The 18,694-nt window shown below is 55.4% G+C and overlaps 1 protein-coding gene across 2 annotated transcripts in view; it reads right to left on the bottom strand.

Annotated features, from left to right (window-relative positions):
• FOXK1 (forkhead box K1) overlaps positions 1-18,694 on the bottom strand; it is a 62,571-nt gene that overhangs the window by 14,182 nt on the left and 29,695 nt on the right. For both annotated transcript variants that reach the window (XR_004282091.1, XM_032328738.1), the window contains exon 2: positions 6,448-6,633. Coding sequence is in view for 1 of the 2 variants with exons in the window: in XM_032328738.1 (XP_032184629.1) it covers positions 6,448-6,633 (186 nt within the window). In the remaining variant the exon portion in view is untranslated. The remainder of the gene's footprint in view (positions 1-6,447; positions 6,634-18,694) is intronic.

Raw genomic sequence — 18,694 nt, 5'->3', positions numbered from 1 at the left:
GAGCTCAGCTCCAAGAAGGGCCTCCAAGGGGCAGGTGTGAGATGGGGGCTCAATGGGCTCAGGGACCAACCAAGACACTCGGTGTTCCATACAGAGATGTATCCCACCATGCTGGAAATCTCCCTCCCTACTAGCAAAAGCTGAAAAAAAGATTTTTTTTTTTTGGAGTAGACTCCATGCCCAATGTGGGGCTTGAACTCATGACCCTGAGATCAAAAGTTGCAGACTCTACTGACTGAGCCGGCCAGGCTTACCAAAGAACTGCTCACTTTGTCGGGGTGCCGGGGGACTCTGCATCTGGGCACATGGGGAAGGAGCAGAGCCTGAGCGGCTGCCGCCTACCAGACGTCACACCACACGAGTGCCTGTTCTTCCTAATTCAGGATTCTAGGTGGAAATGCAGCAAAACGTGCACTTTCAACCATTGGTCACTGACTCCCCCTTTTCTGGGAAACCAGCTCTGAAGTCACATTTTTGTTTCAGGCAAGACAGGTTCATGGTCTCGGGGGGTGGCTGCTTGGGCTGGCCTGTCCTGCCAGCAGCTCTCTGGGCTGGGGCAAACCCAAGCTGGCTCTGGGACTGCCGGGCCCAGCATGGGACCACTGTGACCACGCGGGTCACGCCTGGCCTTGACTCTGCACCCTATGTTGACAGATTCTGGAAAAGAAGGAGCAACCTGATGGGAAAAGGTGTTTCTAGGTCTCACTCTGACGGTAAGAATTCATGCTGAGAAAAACCAGTGGGAAAGAAGGCAGGCCAGCCAATTCCGTCCCTGTGGCCTTTCCCATGGCGTCCCACTGCCACCCCTCCAGGCTGCCCCAGGCTCCACCAGGCCTGGACCCCCACTCAGATGCCGGCCCGCCTGGTCTGCCCTGGGACTGTGGGCATTTTCTTCCCGTGCCAGCCTCCCCGGGTTCAAACCGCATAGCTGAGATCAGTGTGGGCGCCTGGGACCACGCAGGTGTGGGGGCTGGAAGAAGAGGCTGGGCTGAAGTCTGGAAGGCGCAGTCAGGACCTCTCCCCTCCTGGGACCGTTCCTGGCCGTCATGCAGAGAACCACGGCCCCTGTGCCCCGCTTCCCGCCCCAGCCCCTAGAGTGGCCACCGGGAGCCCTCCGTGAGCCCCATACCACCGCTTCAGCGATCATCCAGATGGTTTTCTGGAAGCTCGGTCTTTTTTGTGGAGTGCTACTGAGATTTTCATTAGATTATTAATTTTTAGTCAAGAAACAGAATCAGGGCGCCTGGGTGGCTCAGTGGGTTAAGCCGCTGCCTTCGGCTCAGGTCGTGATCTCAGGGTCCTGGGATCGAGTTCCACATCGGGCTCTCTGCTCAGCGGAGAGCCTGCTTCCCTCTCTCTCTCTCTGCCTGCCTCTCTATCTACTTGTGATTTCTCTCTGTCAAATAAATAAATAAAATCTTTAAAAAAAAAAAAAAAAAGAAACAGAATCAGCTCCTCAATGGCGGCTGAGCGAACAGACTTTTCAAGCAGAAGATCATACGTCCCATGAAGACACAGAGCTGAGTGGTAATTCTGTTTCTCATTCATGCCTTTTGACCTTTTCTGAAGATTAGGATGTTTTTGTTCTCTAAAATAAGTGTCCCAGTTCCTCTCCTGATCACTGTTCCTTGATTCCTGCAGCTCTGACCCTCCCAGAGTTTATCTTCAACAAAATAACCAAATCTGAGAATCCATCGCCCCTGTGGAAGACATGTAGGCAGACGTTTCGGGAGGGCTGCCCCTGAGGGCAGGACCCTGGAAACAGCCCCTGGGTCCCCTTGTGGGGACACAGGAAGCAAATCCCAGCCCCTGTAGTGTGGTGACAAGGGAAGGAGAAACGCACAGCAGCAGCCCTTTGAGACAAGGGGTTGGGAGAGGGCACTGAGCCGGTCCTGGGAATGGTGCACTCCGCGAACTTCATTCTCGGGAATGTTTCAGTTGTGTGTGATGCACACACAGTAATTCTGTAACCTGGAAAGAATGAAAGAACAGGGAAAGAAGAGCCAGAGGCCAGCTTTGGAGGCCTCTCTTAGGAACGCTTATGATAAATGTGATGCTGCGAAATCCTGGGAAGCTATTTCAAAAGCCCAACACGTTTCTGCAACGCATTCTGCCCCGTGCACAGCGGTCCGCATGCTGGCCCGAGCTGCTGGTCAGCCCAGGTGCCGCCAGGCACACAGACCTTGAGGGGCAGCCTGTCTGGGGCAGACCTTGGGGGGATGTCCCCCAGCCCCCGCACTCCAGGTTCTTCCTGCTTCCCAGAGTGTGGGGCCTGGGAAAGGCCCGATATCGCGGGCTCACGGCCCACGCCGAGCAGCAGTGCCCACAGGCTGGGCGTCACCCACAAGGCATGGCCAAGAACACTCAAAGCAGGAACCTTCAAAGGGCCCCCGTGAGATGTGGCCAAGAACCAGAAAACGGCTACTCCATGAAGATAAGAACTTTCTCTCAACATTTCAGAGCCAAAATACATCCTGGCACAGATGTGGCAGAAGGGAAAATAGAACGCGGGGGCCTGCTTCTCTGTATGGATGATCCAATTTTTATTTCTTGGAGTTTGGGAAGGGCAAGGGCAAGGTCGGGGTGCGAGGCCCACAGGAGAGGTGCCAGAGAGGAAAGTGGCCCCCAAGTGAGCCTCAGACACTGGGGTTCCTGGAGCAACGGATGCATCAGCAGGCAAAGGCCCTGTTGGCATGACAGAGGAGGCGTCTGGAGGCAGGGCTGGGAGCTGTGACGCAGGAAACGTCACCCCAAGAAAGGGCCCCCGTTGGCTGGAAAAACGCAAGCTCTTCTCCCCAAAGGACGGGACGGGATGGATCGCAGGGAAGGGAAGGTGGCTGAGCTCCAACCACCGACGGGGTGGGCTGCCTGAAGACCACGGTCAAGGGTGGTTTCAGTTTGAAGTCGGTGGCCTAGATTTTGCCAGAGTCACAACACACATTACTCAGGTTTTTGAGCTCTACACCTTGAAAAAATCAAGGAAAGGAAAAGCTTCTTAAAGAAACCGCTTGTAAAGTCTGGCTCTTGTAAAGACCAGCTCCGCCCCCCGCCCCTTCTGCCTTCATTTCCACTCTGTCCCTGAAACTCCCGGCTCCAAGAGCTCTTTACAGATTGGGGTCTCGCTTTGTAAAACCCCAAAAATGATGAACTGATTTTTTTCTTCCTTTTACACCACTTTTTGCAAAAAAAGAAAAAAGTCAACAAAATGCTGCTGGAGACAGCAGATTTATTTCAAAGAGCATTCATTCATTTTCTGGGTGGAGTACGTCAGTGCGGGGACCTCCCTCCCCGCTGCGCGCGCGCACACGCGCGCGCGCACACACACACACACTCACACACACAAACACCCAAAACCAAAACACAAATCCAACCGCAGGCGCGCCACACCCCCTGGCCTGCCAGGGAAGCAGGAAAAGGCCAAACTGAAAGGAAGATGGGTGGGGCCGCAGCATGGGGCGGGGCTGTTTGTTCTCCAGAAAGTTCCTCCCGGGATTGTTCCTCCAGGGACAGCCACTCAGAAAACCCTGGAGGGGACGGGGGCTCAGGCCAGGGTGCTGGAGAAACCAGGTTCCGGCAGGAAAGCGACCCAGACCGAGGCCCCTAGGCGGCGCCGGTGAGCTGGCCAATGGCGAGAGCAGGACGCAGGCACACCAAACTCGGAAAAGGGGCTCCCTCCCCTCCCGCCGCTGTCTAGTCAGAAGGGACAGGAAGGGGAGGACAGCAAGGGGAGGACAGCGGCAGCCGGCAGGCCTCGCAGGGGGCCAGCCCCACCCCCTCTGTCCTGGGCCCCTCCTCCAGCACTGCGGGGTGGGGAGTGGGGGGGGGGGCATCCCAGGGTGGAGGAGGGGGCGGGTGTTTGTAAACACATGGCCCCACCCCTGCAACCGCCCAGAAGATGAACAGATCTTGGCAAGTGAAACCGCAAGGGCCCCTGAGGTTTCTAAACACTCAAGTGGATTCCACAGCGCTAAGATAAACGGATGTAAACAGAGGTCCTTTCTCGGATATTTAAAGGCCAGAAGGGGGGAGAGAGAGCCAGTCCCACAGTGGCTACTTTCTCCCCAAATCTTCTGCCAGATGGAAAGGAGAAGGGGGGGTGGGCAGGACACAGCACCCCCACAAATCAGGCTAGGGCCTGGCCCCTCGCTTCCCCGGAGGCTCAGCACAGCTCCAGCCACACGGGCTCAACCCCAACAGCAGCGTCCACACTTCCCTTGACCGCTTCCAGCTCGTGCCTCTTTCTGACACAAAAGTGACGTCCGGACCACAACGCCTGGCTTGAATATCGTAACCCAGTGGCCACCGTTTGGACTTGGATTATTCCTGGGAGACAGATTTACTTTCTGCAGCCCTCCAGGTAAAAAACCAACACATTTTTCTTTCTTAGAAAGCGTCTACTGGGCTGGATCATAAGCTGATGGCCTGGGCCCCCCAGGTGCCCTCAGCCGCCCAGGACCAGCCGCAAGCGGCCAGCAGCACGGGCATGGCACGCCGCTGGTCACTGCGCCTGCCACGGCTTTAGGCCACTCCTGGACGAAGGTGTCAGGGCAGGCCTGGTTTTGTGTCAGCTTCTCTGAGAGGAAAGTCCCGCATTAGAGCACAGCCCCGCATTTCTGGGGTACTCACGGAGTCAGCGGCTGTCCCCACTGTCTCAGTGCATGGCATTTCCATCATCGCCGCAGAAACAAACATCGCAACAGCTGGCGAGCCCACCCTCCAACCTCAGCCCCACAGCTGCCCGCCTGTTCCAGGCGTTTCCTGTTAACGGTGTCCTAACGGTGGCGGCTGTCTGCCCTGGCCGCCCTCACTCCGCATCATGTTCCCACGGGACAGCTCCGCCACGTGTCAGCGCTTCATCCCTTTTTATGGCCAAATAACATTCCACCGTGACTGCACACGTCTGACCCCCAGGGGCTCCCACCTCGCGGCTGTTAGGGACAGTGATGCCCTGAGCGCTAGTGCACAAGTTCCGGCCAGGACCTCCCGCTCCGGTGAGCTGCCCGGTCCGGAGCGGCCCATCAGCCATGCGAGGAAAAGCCAGAGCCTCATCGGCTGGGACCACCTCATCTCCCCGCCTGTCATTTCCTATCTGTGGATACATCACAGATACTAAGTGCAGGGATATCTTCACATTAGCATGAAACTCCCGCTCTACAAGAAGTTCCAGCTCGCCATTTGGAACGAGATTACATGTTCCACGCGGGGCTTTAGAGCAGAGTCATTCTAGGAACCTGAAGTGAGCAATGCTGCCAGCTTGGTGCCGAGCACAGGACCGCACGAACATGTGGCTCGCAGGACGCTGCTGCTCGTCCTCATTTCCCAGAGCCATGACATCTGCCTCTGGGCTCACGACAAGGAAAACAAGGCCCAAGGAGGCCCTTGGCTCTCCCATAGATACATGGCCAGAACCAGAACCAGGGGCCCAGGCTTGAGTTCTAGGCCACACCATGATCAACACTGTCACTCCCTCCCTAAGAGGGAGACACACCTCGTCCCTGGCTCTTTGGGACCTGGACTCCAAGCCGGCTCAACGCAAGCTGTTCCCAGTGTGTCAGCAACGTGTCCTAGCAAGAGAACAGGACGTGCGGTGAGGCACGACTGTTCCAGAAAGACCAAGGGATGCATGGTTCTAGAACATGAGGGCCACCAGAGCGTCCCTTAGTGAGGGACGGCATGGCATCTGACCAGATGGCCATAGGCACAGCAAAGCTCTCACCCGAGCAGCAGCAGGTCTCTAGGCGTGGCTTGGAGACACCCCTGAAGACTGAGACCCCTGCAGGAGGTATGTGGGGGCAAAACCAGACTCAGACACGACCTGCCTTTTCCAGGTCTGACATTCACACCAAGGATGCAGCAGCCATGGGCAGGCTGCCGGTGCCGAGGCCGGAGCCGTGACACCAGCACCAGCACCACATGGAGAGTGGGCGGGACACGAAGTCGAGAGCCCAGCTAGCCCCTCTCTACGGGGATCTCCCCGAAACCCTCCCCCAAGGACTCTCTGTACACCACACCGAGGACGAGAACATCTGAGGACTTTCTCTCCTTCTGACTCTAGTTCAAGTCCTAAAACTTCATAAATGAAGTTTAGAAAAACAAAGTTCAAGTCGTGCCGTGCACAGGTGAAAGTGCTGTCTGTATCTTTAGAGCAACCATACCTGTGCTGCTTCTCGAGAAAGCTCCCGAGACCCAGAGCGGCAGACTGAAGAAGTGATTCGTACAGCAGGGACTCTCCAGTCCAGGAGAGAACTCTCCGGAGATTTAAGGCGTCGGGTCCCTTGATGCACTTAAAATAGTTTCAAAATCTCCAAGCCCTGCAGTTTTCCAGAGATCTACTGGGCGCTGTCCAAGACTTGGAACGCCTGTGTCCCCCTCCTGCTTCTCACACAGACAGCCAGAGCAGGGGGACCCCGGGGCTTGGTGGGGGGTGGGGGTGGGGGGGGCACTTACCTGATGGTGCCGGTTGGGGACGGGACGGGGCTGACCAAGCTGCGGAGATCCGGCTCCGGAATGTGAATCTTCAGAGGGGAGATCTGCGGGTAGAGGGGCCGGAGGGGAGACGCTGGGGCCTCCTCCGGCCGGTACAGCGACGTGAACTGGATCTTTATGGCCGTGCTGGGGAATCGGAAAGTGCACCTGCAACAAGGAGAGTGCGTGTCAGCGCAGGGAGACAGGGGTACGGCCACCAGGCAGCCGCAGAATGTTCTGGTTCACCTGATGGTGGGGTCGCCTGACGTCCCAGAACCCCGGCATCACTCTGGGTTCGTGGAGCGAAGCCAAAGTCCGATCTGGGACACTTGCGGACACCAATACGGGTTTTTCATTTCCTGCACACGTGCAGATAGAGGTAGGAACCCGGCAGGGCCCCAGGAGAGGCTCAGACAAGCTGCCACCTCCTGTCCACTGGGGTGGCTGCAGGGGTACCCGAGCGGGGCTCACGAGCTCGCAGAGAACGCTCGTTGGGAAGCTGAACCACCATGGTCGCCGCTCAGCAGCGAGCATAAATACAGGCTGCGCCGCCAGAAGCTCTGGAGCGGGACCACGGGGTGGTACCACCCTAGCCAGGCCGGCGGGCACCCCGCAGAGGAACGGCCCAGGACTCCCCGCGCGACCCGCTCTCAGCTCTGGGCCTCTGCTGGCGGGCGGCCGCACACACCCAGCCACACCCTGCGCGCGCCACACCAAACCAAGGTCACCTACCCTCCAAGAAACGTCTGCGTAAAATCTGGACATTAAGTATACAGCACACCTGACTTCCAGACGCACAAGTCATCAACAGGTTGCTAACTGCAACTTTAGTCACAAACAGAAATGCAAACCCAAATGAGAGCAGAGAGGACAGTCCTGCCTGTATCAGCTGCTCAGAAAAAGCTCTTCGTGTGTCCACTCCCACCATCGGCGCGCTCCCCACCATTCCCGAAAGGTGTTCGGAGCATGCCGGGTGTTCAAACAGGCTCCGTGCCTGCTCCTGCCTGTGTTAACTCAGCAGCATGATTTAAACGGCAGGGACACCTCCACACTCTGGGGGACACAGCATTCACCCTCTTCATTTGAATTTTCCTCTTCGTCAAATTGTTCTTAAAAAACCTGACTTAAGAGCAGGTCAAAATAGGTTCTGGGCCCACGAGAGGCAGTGAACGTCTACAGTGGCCGCACGGGGTACTCAAGCTTTCCCCTCGGGAAGCCCCTGCTCCTGGAATGACTCAGCAGCACACGCTGGCGTCTGCTCCAACAGCCGGGCTGCCCGAACCTCCCAGGGGAAGTCAGTAACTCAAACTGGCTCGACTGGCCAGTACTCATTCTTCCAGAGATGCCCGAGCACGGGGACTGGCCATCTCTGCAAAGGCAGGGAGCAAAGCACCAGGCCGCTGTCTGACCCATGGGCACCAGCTTTGTATTTCCAAACCCAGAACCACAACAAAGAGATTCTGACACCATTTCAGTTCTGGGAGATGCGGTCCAAACACCAGCACATCAGGGCGGGGGTGGGGTGTCCACCCTGTCGTGTCCACATCACCCCCCAGCCCCTGTTCTGCGTAAGGCCACCTGCGGCCATCCAAACACATTCTGCAATTTCCTCTTGTTAGCCATGGTTAAAAGACGTTTGATGTTGCTTCCACTTTCCTTAATTTTCCCACAACCCAACAGAAACCTCCTTCGTTAGTATTTTGGCTAGAAAGTTACATCACACACTTGCCTACGATGCTCTCTGAGGCCTCCGGACTCTCCAGACCTAGAGGGCAAGGAGCCAACATCCATCCCAGCTCACACCCGAGGACGGCTGCCGTTCCCGAACCAGAGGAGGAAGGAAAGAATTTGCAACGGGGAATCTGGCTGAAGGCTCCACGCACACGCATACCTGTGCGCGCGCACACACACACACACGTGCACGCACACGTGAACACACCTAACCACGCACGCTGCCCTGTGCCACAGTGTCATACACAGAATTAAGAACAACGAATATTTAAAGGCAGTGATTCCGTCCTTATCCATTTGTCTCTTCCTTTGGCAGCTGCGAATGGACACAATAAACTCCACTCCGCTACCTGCCAGGAGGGCCCGGCATTGTGCCGGCTGTGCTGTGAAAGCCCCCGCACGAGGGTGCACTCACAGCACCCCCTACCATCATCAGGGCAACCAGAAAGAGGATGTGGCTTCTGGCCTATGACAGGTCACAAGGCAGAGTGGAACGTCAGGAAACAGGGCTGTGGGTGAAGACAAGAGTTGCCACAGGATCCTGGGAATGGGGGTGGGGAAGCCAGGCTCCAGGCAGCCCGGCCGGCCCAGGGCTGCGTCGCTCCCAGACCCCACGGCAATTCTTGGGAAGTGAGCTACGTGCCCAGGGAGGGCTTCTGAGCCCCCCATGAAGGCGAGGTGTCAGGATGGGAACTGAGAATCAGGGACACAGCCTGTAGGAAGACGGGGGCTGAGAACCGCTCCTGAGTTCAGTGCCCCAACCTCCGTAGTTCCGTTCTTAGCTAACAAAAGGGGAGGCTCTGAACACACGAAATGACCTCCTAGACACCTTCCAGTTTAAAAAACAAAGATTCCAGGTAATACATGCATACCTGTGGAGTTTTTAGTAAAACAAAACACAACATTTTGTAGGTCAGGGATTTGGGTTAGCAAATTAGTAGCGAAGTCAAACACCGTCTATAACGGACTCAAACACGCAATTTCCTACTGTAAGAGTCATCCCCAATTAAAGTTTAACAATAAACATTTTCTTATTATTTACTGCAACAGCTATTTCAAAAGCAGCTCCTGACCCACTCTTCCAGAAATTACCCCGAGGCAAACTGTTTCCTACCTAGGAGGAGAAACACCAGGAAGCTACTTAATTTTAAACAGACATCTCCCCGGGGCGCTCCCGGGTTCACCAATTACTTCTCTCCCTATAATATTTCCATTCCGGTTTCAGGCCCTGGTTGGTGTTTTAATGAGCATGTTTTGCAATTAAAGCTATTCTCTGGGAGGCGCTCCACGTTCGACCTGACCCCAACTGCACACGGTGCCCCGCCGTCAGCGCTGGGGATCGCGGCGACAGAGGAGCGTGTGTGGGCGTGTGTGCATATGTGTGTGCGTGTGTTCCGCCGCAGCCTGCAGCACGTCCCCGAGCAGCATGCGCCCACCCTGGGAGGGACCGTCCTTCCAATCCCCCTGCAGCACGCTGGCCCTCACCTACAACAGAGAGGAACTGGGTGCTGGTGCAGGGCTGGGGCGGGGGGAGCTGGATTTCAGGGGTGACAGAGAGACGTTCTAAAATCCATGTTGGTGCGAGCTGCAGAACTGTCAACAGAGAGAGAACCACTGAACTGGACAACTTAAGTGGTTAGTTGTCAGCTCTGCGGATTACATGTCCCTCAGGCTCCTGTGAAAAAATGTCCGTGCCCCACAGCTCCCACGCTCAGGGTCTGCCCGAGGCTTGCGCAGTTCCCGGGGCCACGTGGAGGCCAAAGGCTCCTAGAAATTGGGCCAAACCGCGGCGGCCCTGCAGCCACGCAAAGCTGCCCTCTTCAGCAGCAGGTCAAAGATCATGGCCCAGAGGCTGGTTCTGGCTCTGCTCAGCACGAAGGAGCCTAAGGTTTTCAGGGGTGACTGGGGTGGCCGCTTACTGTTGCTTCCACCTGGTCCTTAAAATGGAATCCCACCCCTGGCCCTACCAGCCGGGACACTGTGGGACACAAAAGGGCTCCTCTAATCCTTACCGATGCAGATACAAGTACAGGGATCTTCACTCTCGACGCGGGAAACAGACAGAGAGAGAAAGAACTCCATGTGAAACTTTCCAGAAACATTTAAAAAATTAAGGCAACAGAGCGTTCCCCTCTAAAGCTGTAATAGCCCCCCCGCCTGCAGCTCATCCCACTGCGTCCCGCAGAGCGGATGGGCCTGGGCACGCACAATGAATGGGGACGACATCCCGCACTGGCTACGGAGCCTGAAATTCTGCACGCCAGCCACGCCTCCCCCAACCTTCCCAACAACCCCCAGGGGACGACAGTCCAGGACGAAGGCTGCAGACGGGCATTTGTGTCCTGCCCCCGGGGAAGCCCACCGGACAAGGAACCAGCCAGCAGACGACGCTGGCAGGTGCAGCAGCCGTCCGTGGGAGGACCTAGCTCTTACGTGCAGATGGAAAGCCAGGAAAGAACAGACACTTGGGGAGCATCTCTTACAGGAAGACAGGAACCAAACAATCAGGGGGCGGCCTCAGAGAAACAGATGACCTGGAGCAGAAGGCAGACCCCTTGTCTCCTAAGACAAAGGCACCTGCTGCCTATGGAGTGAGGGCCCCAAAAGTCACCTCCAGGGAAAAACAAGAAACCTGGACAATGAGACGTACAAAGGAAAGAAAACTCGAGAAGGAAGGCTGGATGAGACTGGAAAACGTCTCCTGAAAAGACACAGAAAATTTTGGTGGCTCTGGCCAAGAGGTAGGTTCACACTGGAACAAGAGTTCTTCTACAGAGGAATCCTTCTCAGGAACCTACAGGGAAGAAGGCATGGGATCCTAGGACCAGACCTGCGGCTTTTTTATCAACTTCCTGAACATCAGAGAACCCAGTGTTTGCTACAAGCTGGCTGGCTAGGAGGTCCTCACCCTGGACGAGAGCATCACGGGCCGCAATCTGTTCACCCTTCTTGGCAGCACGTGACTGCAGGCCTGGCGTGGACAGAGCCTGCCACCCGGACCAGACGTACGGGGATGCCGATGTGGCTTGCAGTGACCCAACGCAATGGGCTGCAGGAGGGGGTGCTGCGTCCTCTTCAAGCAGCTGCCATCTGGCTAGAGAACAGGAGCCAGCCTGGCAAGCCTATGGCTTTGGGGAGCCTCAAGGAAGCCCCCACTCATGGGAGACCGGCAGAGTGGGCCCGCACCAGACAACGGTAAACAAAAGACCAGTTTTCAAGAATGACACCTGCCTCCAGAGGTCCCTGCTGTGGTTCCTGCACTAGGTGGGACGGGCTGCTAGGAAGCACATCGTCTCCACGGCCCTCTTCTGACGAGGCCAGGGAGGCTGGTAGGCAGAGATCCTTCCAGAATGCAGACCCAGCAATGGCCTTGCAGGGTCATGCTTTTGAGAATGTCTGTGACCAGTGAGGGTGGTTCCTGTTCTCTTTTCCAGCGGGGAGTTGGGATTGCTTTCTCCTGCCTTCTACTCGCCTCAGTATTCCACAGAGGCACCACCTGGAACGCCCTGATGAGAGACGCGCTCATCAACGGAGACCCTGCATTTTACGGGGTCCAGTCACCGAGTGGGACTTGGGCAGCTTCCTCTGATGATGGGAAGGAGTGTTTTTATTTTGGAAGAAGGGACACATATGTGTGTGGACAAAAGGCAGACTATGGCAGAGACAGCTACTTTGCTGGACACACATCCTCCTGCTCCAACAGTGAACAGCTACGCACGCAGCCGTCTGCCTAAACAAAACGCTTCTTTGCCTCTACTGCATTAACACTCATGCCCTCAGGCGGAACTGAATATCTTCTTCACCTCTTCCTCTTCCCAATGGCCAAAGTCTGAGTGTGACGGCAGGAGCTGCAGCAGCCACCGTGGGCCATAAAATGGATACAGGGTAACACAACGATGTAATAGAAAAAAGCTGGGAACTGCTCTATCAGCTTATGTTAAGACTGTTACATCCAGAAAAAAAAGATCAACTTTGTCCTTGTTACTCTGACCTTGGTTACAAAAACCAAAACTATAACCTAACTGTAAAAAGCCAAAGAGCTCCCTACAGCGAAGAACTGCTGAACAGACTACGGTATGTGGTTAGGGGCAAACATTCTTGGAAGGATACATCTCATCACTGTGCATCAGCCAGCTCTCCTCATCAAGAAGCACTGGGTAACTACAGAGCACAGCGCACAGGGTTCTTCGGGACGTAAACGGGAACAGAAAGCGAAGTGACGAGAAGCACACACAGCACCCGGACACACCACACACTAACCACTGCCCCATGGACAAGTGTGATGGTGACAGATCAAATGCAGAGACCAGAGGGCTTAGAGTCATGGTGAATGGTGTGGGATCTGGAGCTGACCAGGCCCGGCTGGAGAACGGGCTGTGGGGACAGTGTGGGGGGACCTGGAAGTCTCCGAGCCCAGATGCAGCGAGGACCCCAAGCGCAAGGCCTGGCACACAGCAAGTGGCCAACAGCACGCCGGTGTTCTCATGAGCAGAGAGCGAGGAAGAAGGACAAAAGAGCCTTGGATTGGGGTGGCCTTCCAGGACCCCCCGTCTCCTATCCAAATATTATTTTGACATTGTTACCGGGTCCTTTAATTAATGAAACAGTCGGGTGCCTGGGTGGCTCAGTGGGTTAAGCCACTGCCTTCGGCTCAGGTCATGATCTCCGTGTCCTGGGATCAAGTCCCGCATCGGGCTCTCTGCTCAGCAGGAAGCCTGCTTCCCCACCCCCAACCCCCCGCCCGCCTGCCTTTCTGTCTACTTGTGATCTCTCTGTCAAATAAATAAATAAAATCTTAAAAAAAAAAAAAAAAGTAATGAAACAGTCAAGAATTGGAGAACAAATACTTGATAACGAGTCCTTTGGATTTTGCAAGACATGACAGGTCTTCCAGAAAACTTGTGGAGAATTAATCCTGGCCCAGATCTGCCATTGTGTCTGGATCTCGGGGGAGGAAGGTGGCAACATGGCCAGGCCTCTAGGTCTGAAGGCAAGGCCAGGAGGCCCATGGAACAGGACTCCACAGACTACCCGCAGGGCCCCTCTAGTCCGGGGGGGGAGCTCTAGCCCTGTGTTCCAGGGGGAGGCCAGGAGGCAGCTGTCCTCAACGCAGCCCACAGCGGCTCCCACATACCTATGTCTGCATTTAGAAAGCGAGAGGGGCCGGAAGCTCGGACTTCTGTAAGAACTTGGGAGGAAAATAAGACTGTCCAGGACAAGGTTTTTAAAAACTTACATATCTAATCCCCAAATCAAGGGATTCTGACAATCTTATTATTATTTTTTTAAGCCTAAAAGATCGAATTTTACTAACAATGTCATACACTTTGCTAGGACAGCCAAAACTGCAGGAGGCAGGCTGCAGCCACGGGGGCTCGTCAGGCTGAGGACAACCTCACCGCGAAGCTGGGGGCCATCGGTGGAGGGGTGCACAACACAGGTGGGCCAACAGGGCAGGAATCAAAATACAAGCTCGAACCAGGAAGAGCAAAAGGAAGCGGACTGTCGTGATGCTTTCCGCACGCTCAGCTCTGGTCAGTGCAGCAGCAACATGGGCGTGGGAATGAAATACGGCAACTTAAATAATGCTTGTTTAGAAGTTAACTTGGTTTTCTTCTTTGAAGATTTTTATTTATTTATTTGAGAGACAAAGAGAGAGAGAGAGAGAGAACGCGTGTGCACACACAAGGAGAAGGAGGGTTAGAGGGATGGGGGGAAGCAGGCCCCACGCCGAGCAGGGAGTCCGATGTAGGACTTGATCCTAGGACCCTGAGACCATGACCTGAGCCGAAAGCAGATGGTTCTCCGACCGAGCCACCCACGAGCCCCTGCTTTCTTCATTAGGTATTTTTCTATGATCTATTTTCTTAAAAAATAAGATAGTTTTACAGTCAGGCCAAAACTACTTTTACAGAAAAAAAAAGAAAGAAAGAAAGAAAGAAAAAGACTGCAGAATACTCCAGCCCCTCTGGTAAACTCCAAAACCTGGTTAGAAATGCAGCCAAAGGCCTGGTCAAAGCTGGGGGTCCTTGGTAAAAATGGAGGTTTAGCCCCCAGCTGAGGATCCCCGAGCAGAGACAGCGTGGGAGACCCCTGCCCGCAGGGAGCAGCCGTGATGACGTGCCGTCGTCTTCCAGAGGCTGCTAAGTGGGGCCCACTCACAGCAGTCCTGGGCAACCCCTGCGGGAGGCCGCCAAGGAGGCGCCCTGGGGTTCCTGGTCCCTCCAGAATCATTTCACCCCCTTTCTCGGGAGCAAGACTCTGACCAAATCCAGCCACGGGGGGTTCCGGGTCGTTTCTGGGTGTCCCGAGGACTCCTGCTCGTGTCTGCAGTGTTACTGTGTCCTCTGCGGCGGGGAGAGCCCCAACACCTGTGTATTCAAGGGCCAGAGACTCTTCCCCCCAAGAAAGCCTCGTCCTCGGGCATGTTCAGGAAACTGCCGAACTCCCTGGAACGCACGGTGACAGGCCTGGCTCGGGGCTTGCGGTCACTGCTGGGGCCGCTCTGCTCTCCTGGCACGCGGCGCACGTGCATGTCAGAGCCCGCGACAAGGTCACCATAACCTATTTTTGGAACTTAAAGTCTATCAAGAGGTGAGCGCATGGGGCGCCTTCAGCTTGGGTCATGACCTCGGGGTCCTGGGATCGAGCCCCACATTGGGCTTTCTGCTCAGTGGGGAGCCTGCTTCCCCCTCTCTCTCTGCCTGCCTCTCTGACCACTTGTGATAGCTCTGTCAAATAAATAAATAAAATCTTAAAAAAAAAAAACAAAGAGGCGAGGGCACAGAAACAGCCTACAGGTGGGAAGAGACAAATTCTCGCCGGAGCACCCACAAGCCACAGGACGAGGGAGGGCACAGCTGACCCCTGGCTGCTGCGGAATCGCCAGCGACGAAGGACGACCGAGTCACCTCGTAAGGGTATGGACGGTACACCTTCACCGTGTTTAGCAGGGTCAGTGGGCCAGAGAGTCAGAGAACGTTTGGCGGGCGAGGGGAGGGCCATCGCGCCATCACTCTATCGCTCGTGGGGGCCCCGGGAGCCGTGGACTCAGCCGTTCCCATCCATGTCCACGCTTTCTAAAGACAGGCTCAGGTGGAGATGGCACTGTTGGCAGCGGCCCTGAGCGCCGCCCAGCAGGCAGGAGACACTCTGCCCACAGAGCCCAGGGTCCTTGGGCCAAGCTGCTGGGGTTCACGGCATCACTGAAATGGTGTGTGGGGGGGCAGTCGAGCAGCAACCTGTAACTGCCTAACAGTCACCTGATCTGGAGACGGGGGCCCACACCGCCCCGTCTGTACATACTTCCCCTCCTCTCCTGGAGCACGGGGCACTCAGGCACGAGAGCAAAGCCACCGGGAGCTCCAGGAAAGAGAAGTCACCACCCGGTAAGTAAAGGTCCCATTTGCTCTTCAAAACTCCCTGCCCCTCCTCAGGTCACAGACCCCCACCCTTTGCGGGATGACATCCAGGTGACATGAGGAACTTTGGATGGGTCACGGAGGGCTCTGACAGCCACCGGGACATGATACTCAAGGAGAGGCATTCCATGCAAGGATAATTTGCAAAACTGCAATAAACTGCAAAATAATTAGCAAAAAATAATTTGCAAAATTTAGTCTTTTGCCTAAACCTTAACACGAAATTCAATAATAATGCACTAACAGTTAAAAACTAGCATCTGCTGTTAGTGAGTGTGCCAGGGAACCGTGCACCCAAGGCTCTAAACACAGGCACTAACCCGGACACCCCGTTTCTCCGGACACTGCTCTTATTTCCATATGTGTACTCGGAGGACAGCCCAGAGAAGCTGCTGTGGTATCGTTGCCCTGGGAAACAGAGGGGCTGAAAGGAAAGACTTCGGACAAAGCAGCTGTTGAACTGCACAAGGGGCGGAGAAACAGAAAACAAAGCAGAAATCAGCTCTGCATGTTTATCTTCTGGATTCTGGAAACTTTTGTCAAAAAGGCCCAAGTTCAATTTTGTTCAACTTGGCAGAGAAAATGCTTTCAGAAGCTGAAGGCAGAGCCCGGGAGGGCCTGCCAGAACGGCGTCCCCACCGCAGCCGCCCAATGGAAGGTCTGTGGCAAGGCTGTCCTTCTACAGGGATGCGCGAGCTTGCCAAGAACACGAATGTTCCGGGCAAACCATGAGGCCGCCCCCCACACACCTCACACTGCACTCAAGACCTTCCCTTCTGATACACCCCAAGACAGCAGCAAAGCCCGAGAGAGAACCGTCAAACAGAAACCGCCAGTTCACGTCCACAAAGAATAAATGGTCCTTGCTGGCGTTTTTTTTTTTTTTTCTTTTTTTAAGGTTCCACTTGTCAAAACACAACAGGGACTGCGTGCGAATGCCCAACAAATCACATCCTTGCTTTATCAAGGCCGAGCTCAGCTTACTTTCCTAATTTGGAAAATGCGACTAGGCACAAAGCGAAACCTGCAGGGAGCCAGCTGGGCCAAGTTGGTGAGGGAGGGGCCGCCAGCGGGCGTGCGGCTCTGTCGTCCCCACCCCCCCAACATCGGCAAGCCATGTTGGCGTCCAGCCACTTCCCAAAGAACTGTAAGCCCGCCAGTGGACCTGGGAAGCTGTCACAGTTGACAGAGATTGAGAACTGTGCACAAACTGTCCAGGCCCGTCCAGGCCCGAGCAGGCCCGCTCCTGGTGCACCACGCACCCCCACACCCTGAGCAGGCCTGCAGGGCCCCAGAGCAAAAGGGAAAGTGCTCTCCTGCCCTCAGTTCCACCCGGGCTGGGTTTCACTTCAGGCACAGTTGTGGAAACGATCGGACGGGACACTGCGCTGAAACCGTACAGAGCAGCACCGTCTCGCAGATCTACAGAGCTCCTGCTAGCCCTCCTCTGTCCTCAGTGGCAGCAAAAGGGAAACAGGGGTGGTGTCCTCTGGGGGTTCGTGTGGGAGGGGAAGCTGAGGGCTGTTACTCTCAAGAGGCAGCCCCTACCTCCCAGCAGCCTTACATGACACGAGGCTGAGTCACAGAAGGAGCTGCACAGGCAAGGCCAGAGAAGGGCGTTCCGTGGGGGCTGCGAGGTGAAGGGGTGTGCCGCGTGGTGGGGTGCACGGACCGCGGCCCAGGCAGGCTTCTGCTGGAGCAAGGGGAGAAGGTGGGGCACACACCTGAACACACTTCCTTTATTCCTCCCCCCACTTTTTCCTCCGTGCCCATGTCCCAGCTAAGGGACTATTTTCCAGCTATCTCCAGTGAAAAGTGAGCAGAACCTCATGGGAAGGCCACACAGGAAGTCCCCAAAGAGGCGGAGGGACAGCTACCACATGAGCATTAACTGTCCATTAGTTCTTCCTTCATTTCTTGCCTAGGATGAAACTGTGATGGCCGGTGCATCAGCAGCCACCCTGGACAATAAGTTGACCTTGAAAATAAAAGCCTCTTGCTAAGAATGGTGGGACGGAAAAACAGAAGCAGGCTTGATATTTGCTGAGCCAAGTCAGGCCTCAGTCTGTGATATCACAGTGTGTGACAGAGGCAGCAGAACTACACTGAACACACACACACACACACACACACACACACACACACACACGGCAAGGTGCAAGCCTCATCCTTTCCACATCTTGGCTCAAAGAAAACTGCTTGGTTTTAGAAAGGAAAATAAGTCAGGGCTCCCTACTAAAGAAAAAGTTGAATTACTGTCTGTACAGCGGCTCCCAGAAGGGCGGGCTGAGTTTCCAAAACAGTCCAGTGCACAACAGGGCACTGGGGAGTGGGCCGGGAGCCTGTCTGGCAATGCCGTTATCACTTTAATGCACACAAATTAAAGACCCAAAAGGCCAATGGCCCCAGAAAACCCAAGAAGCAGAAAATGCTGACCACATCGCTTCAGTTTCTTAAAATTTAATGGTGATTACTTTGAGCAGAATGTGCCTGAAAACAGGAGGAGGAAAACACTTCCTGGCTCCTGGAAGAACTCTTCATGCTGCAGCCAGGGCGGTCCTGCCACAGCACCAGGGAAGCACGTCCGCAGGGAGCAGGGCGCACGCACGCACGCTGGCCCGGGAGAACAGGCCGGCCGGCACCACAAGGCACGAGCTCCTTCTGCGTGTTCAGGAGGCCTCTCACCAGCGACATCTTTCAAAGACGGTCCTTGAAAGAAGTCAGCTTAGCACATTCAAAACAAACAAAGCAAAGCAGCCTTGAGAAGACAAACGAGGCCCCTGTTTTTAGGCAATGCCAACCAACAGGCTCTTGGGCTACATTTCTTGCCCCTGCGACTCAGGGGAGCAGCACCAATGTCCTGTGGGAAGGGGGCATATTTCCGAGCACCAGATCGCGGACTCCCACAGTGTTAAGGCGGACCCGGTGTGCTCCGCACTTTGACAGACAAAGGATCTGGGCTTGGAAACAGCACATGTCAGTCAGGACCATGAGGCTGAACAAGCCTCTTGTTCGGATGGCAAAGTCGGAGGGTGCCAGTGCCTGCCACCTCTTCTGGGGGTTCTCTAGGGAGACTC

Source organism: Mustela erminea, chromosome 20, assembly GCF_009829155.1.
Source record: "Mustela erminea isolate mMusErm1 chromosome 20, mMusErm1.Pri, whole genome shotgun sequence".
Lineage (NCBI taxonomy): Eukaryota > Metazoa > Chordata > Mammalia > Carnivora > Mustelidae > Mustela > Mustela erminea.
Note: the sequence above shows the minus strand (reverse complement) of the source record. Positions and strands in the feature narration are given on the sequence as shown.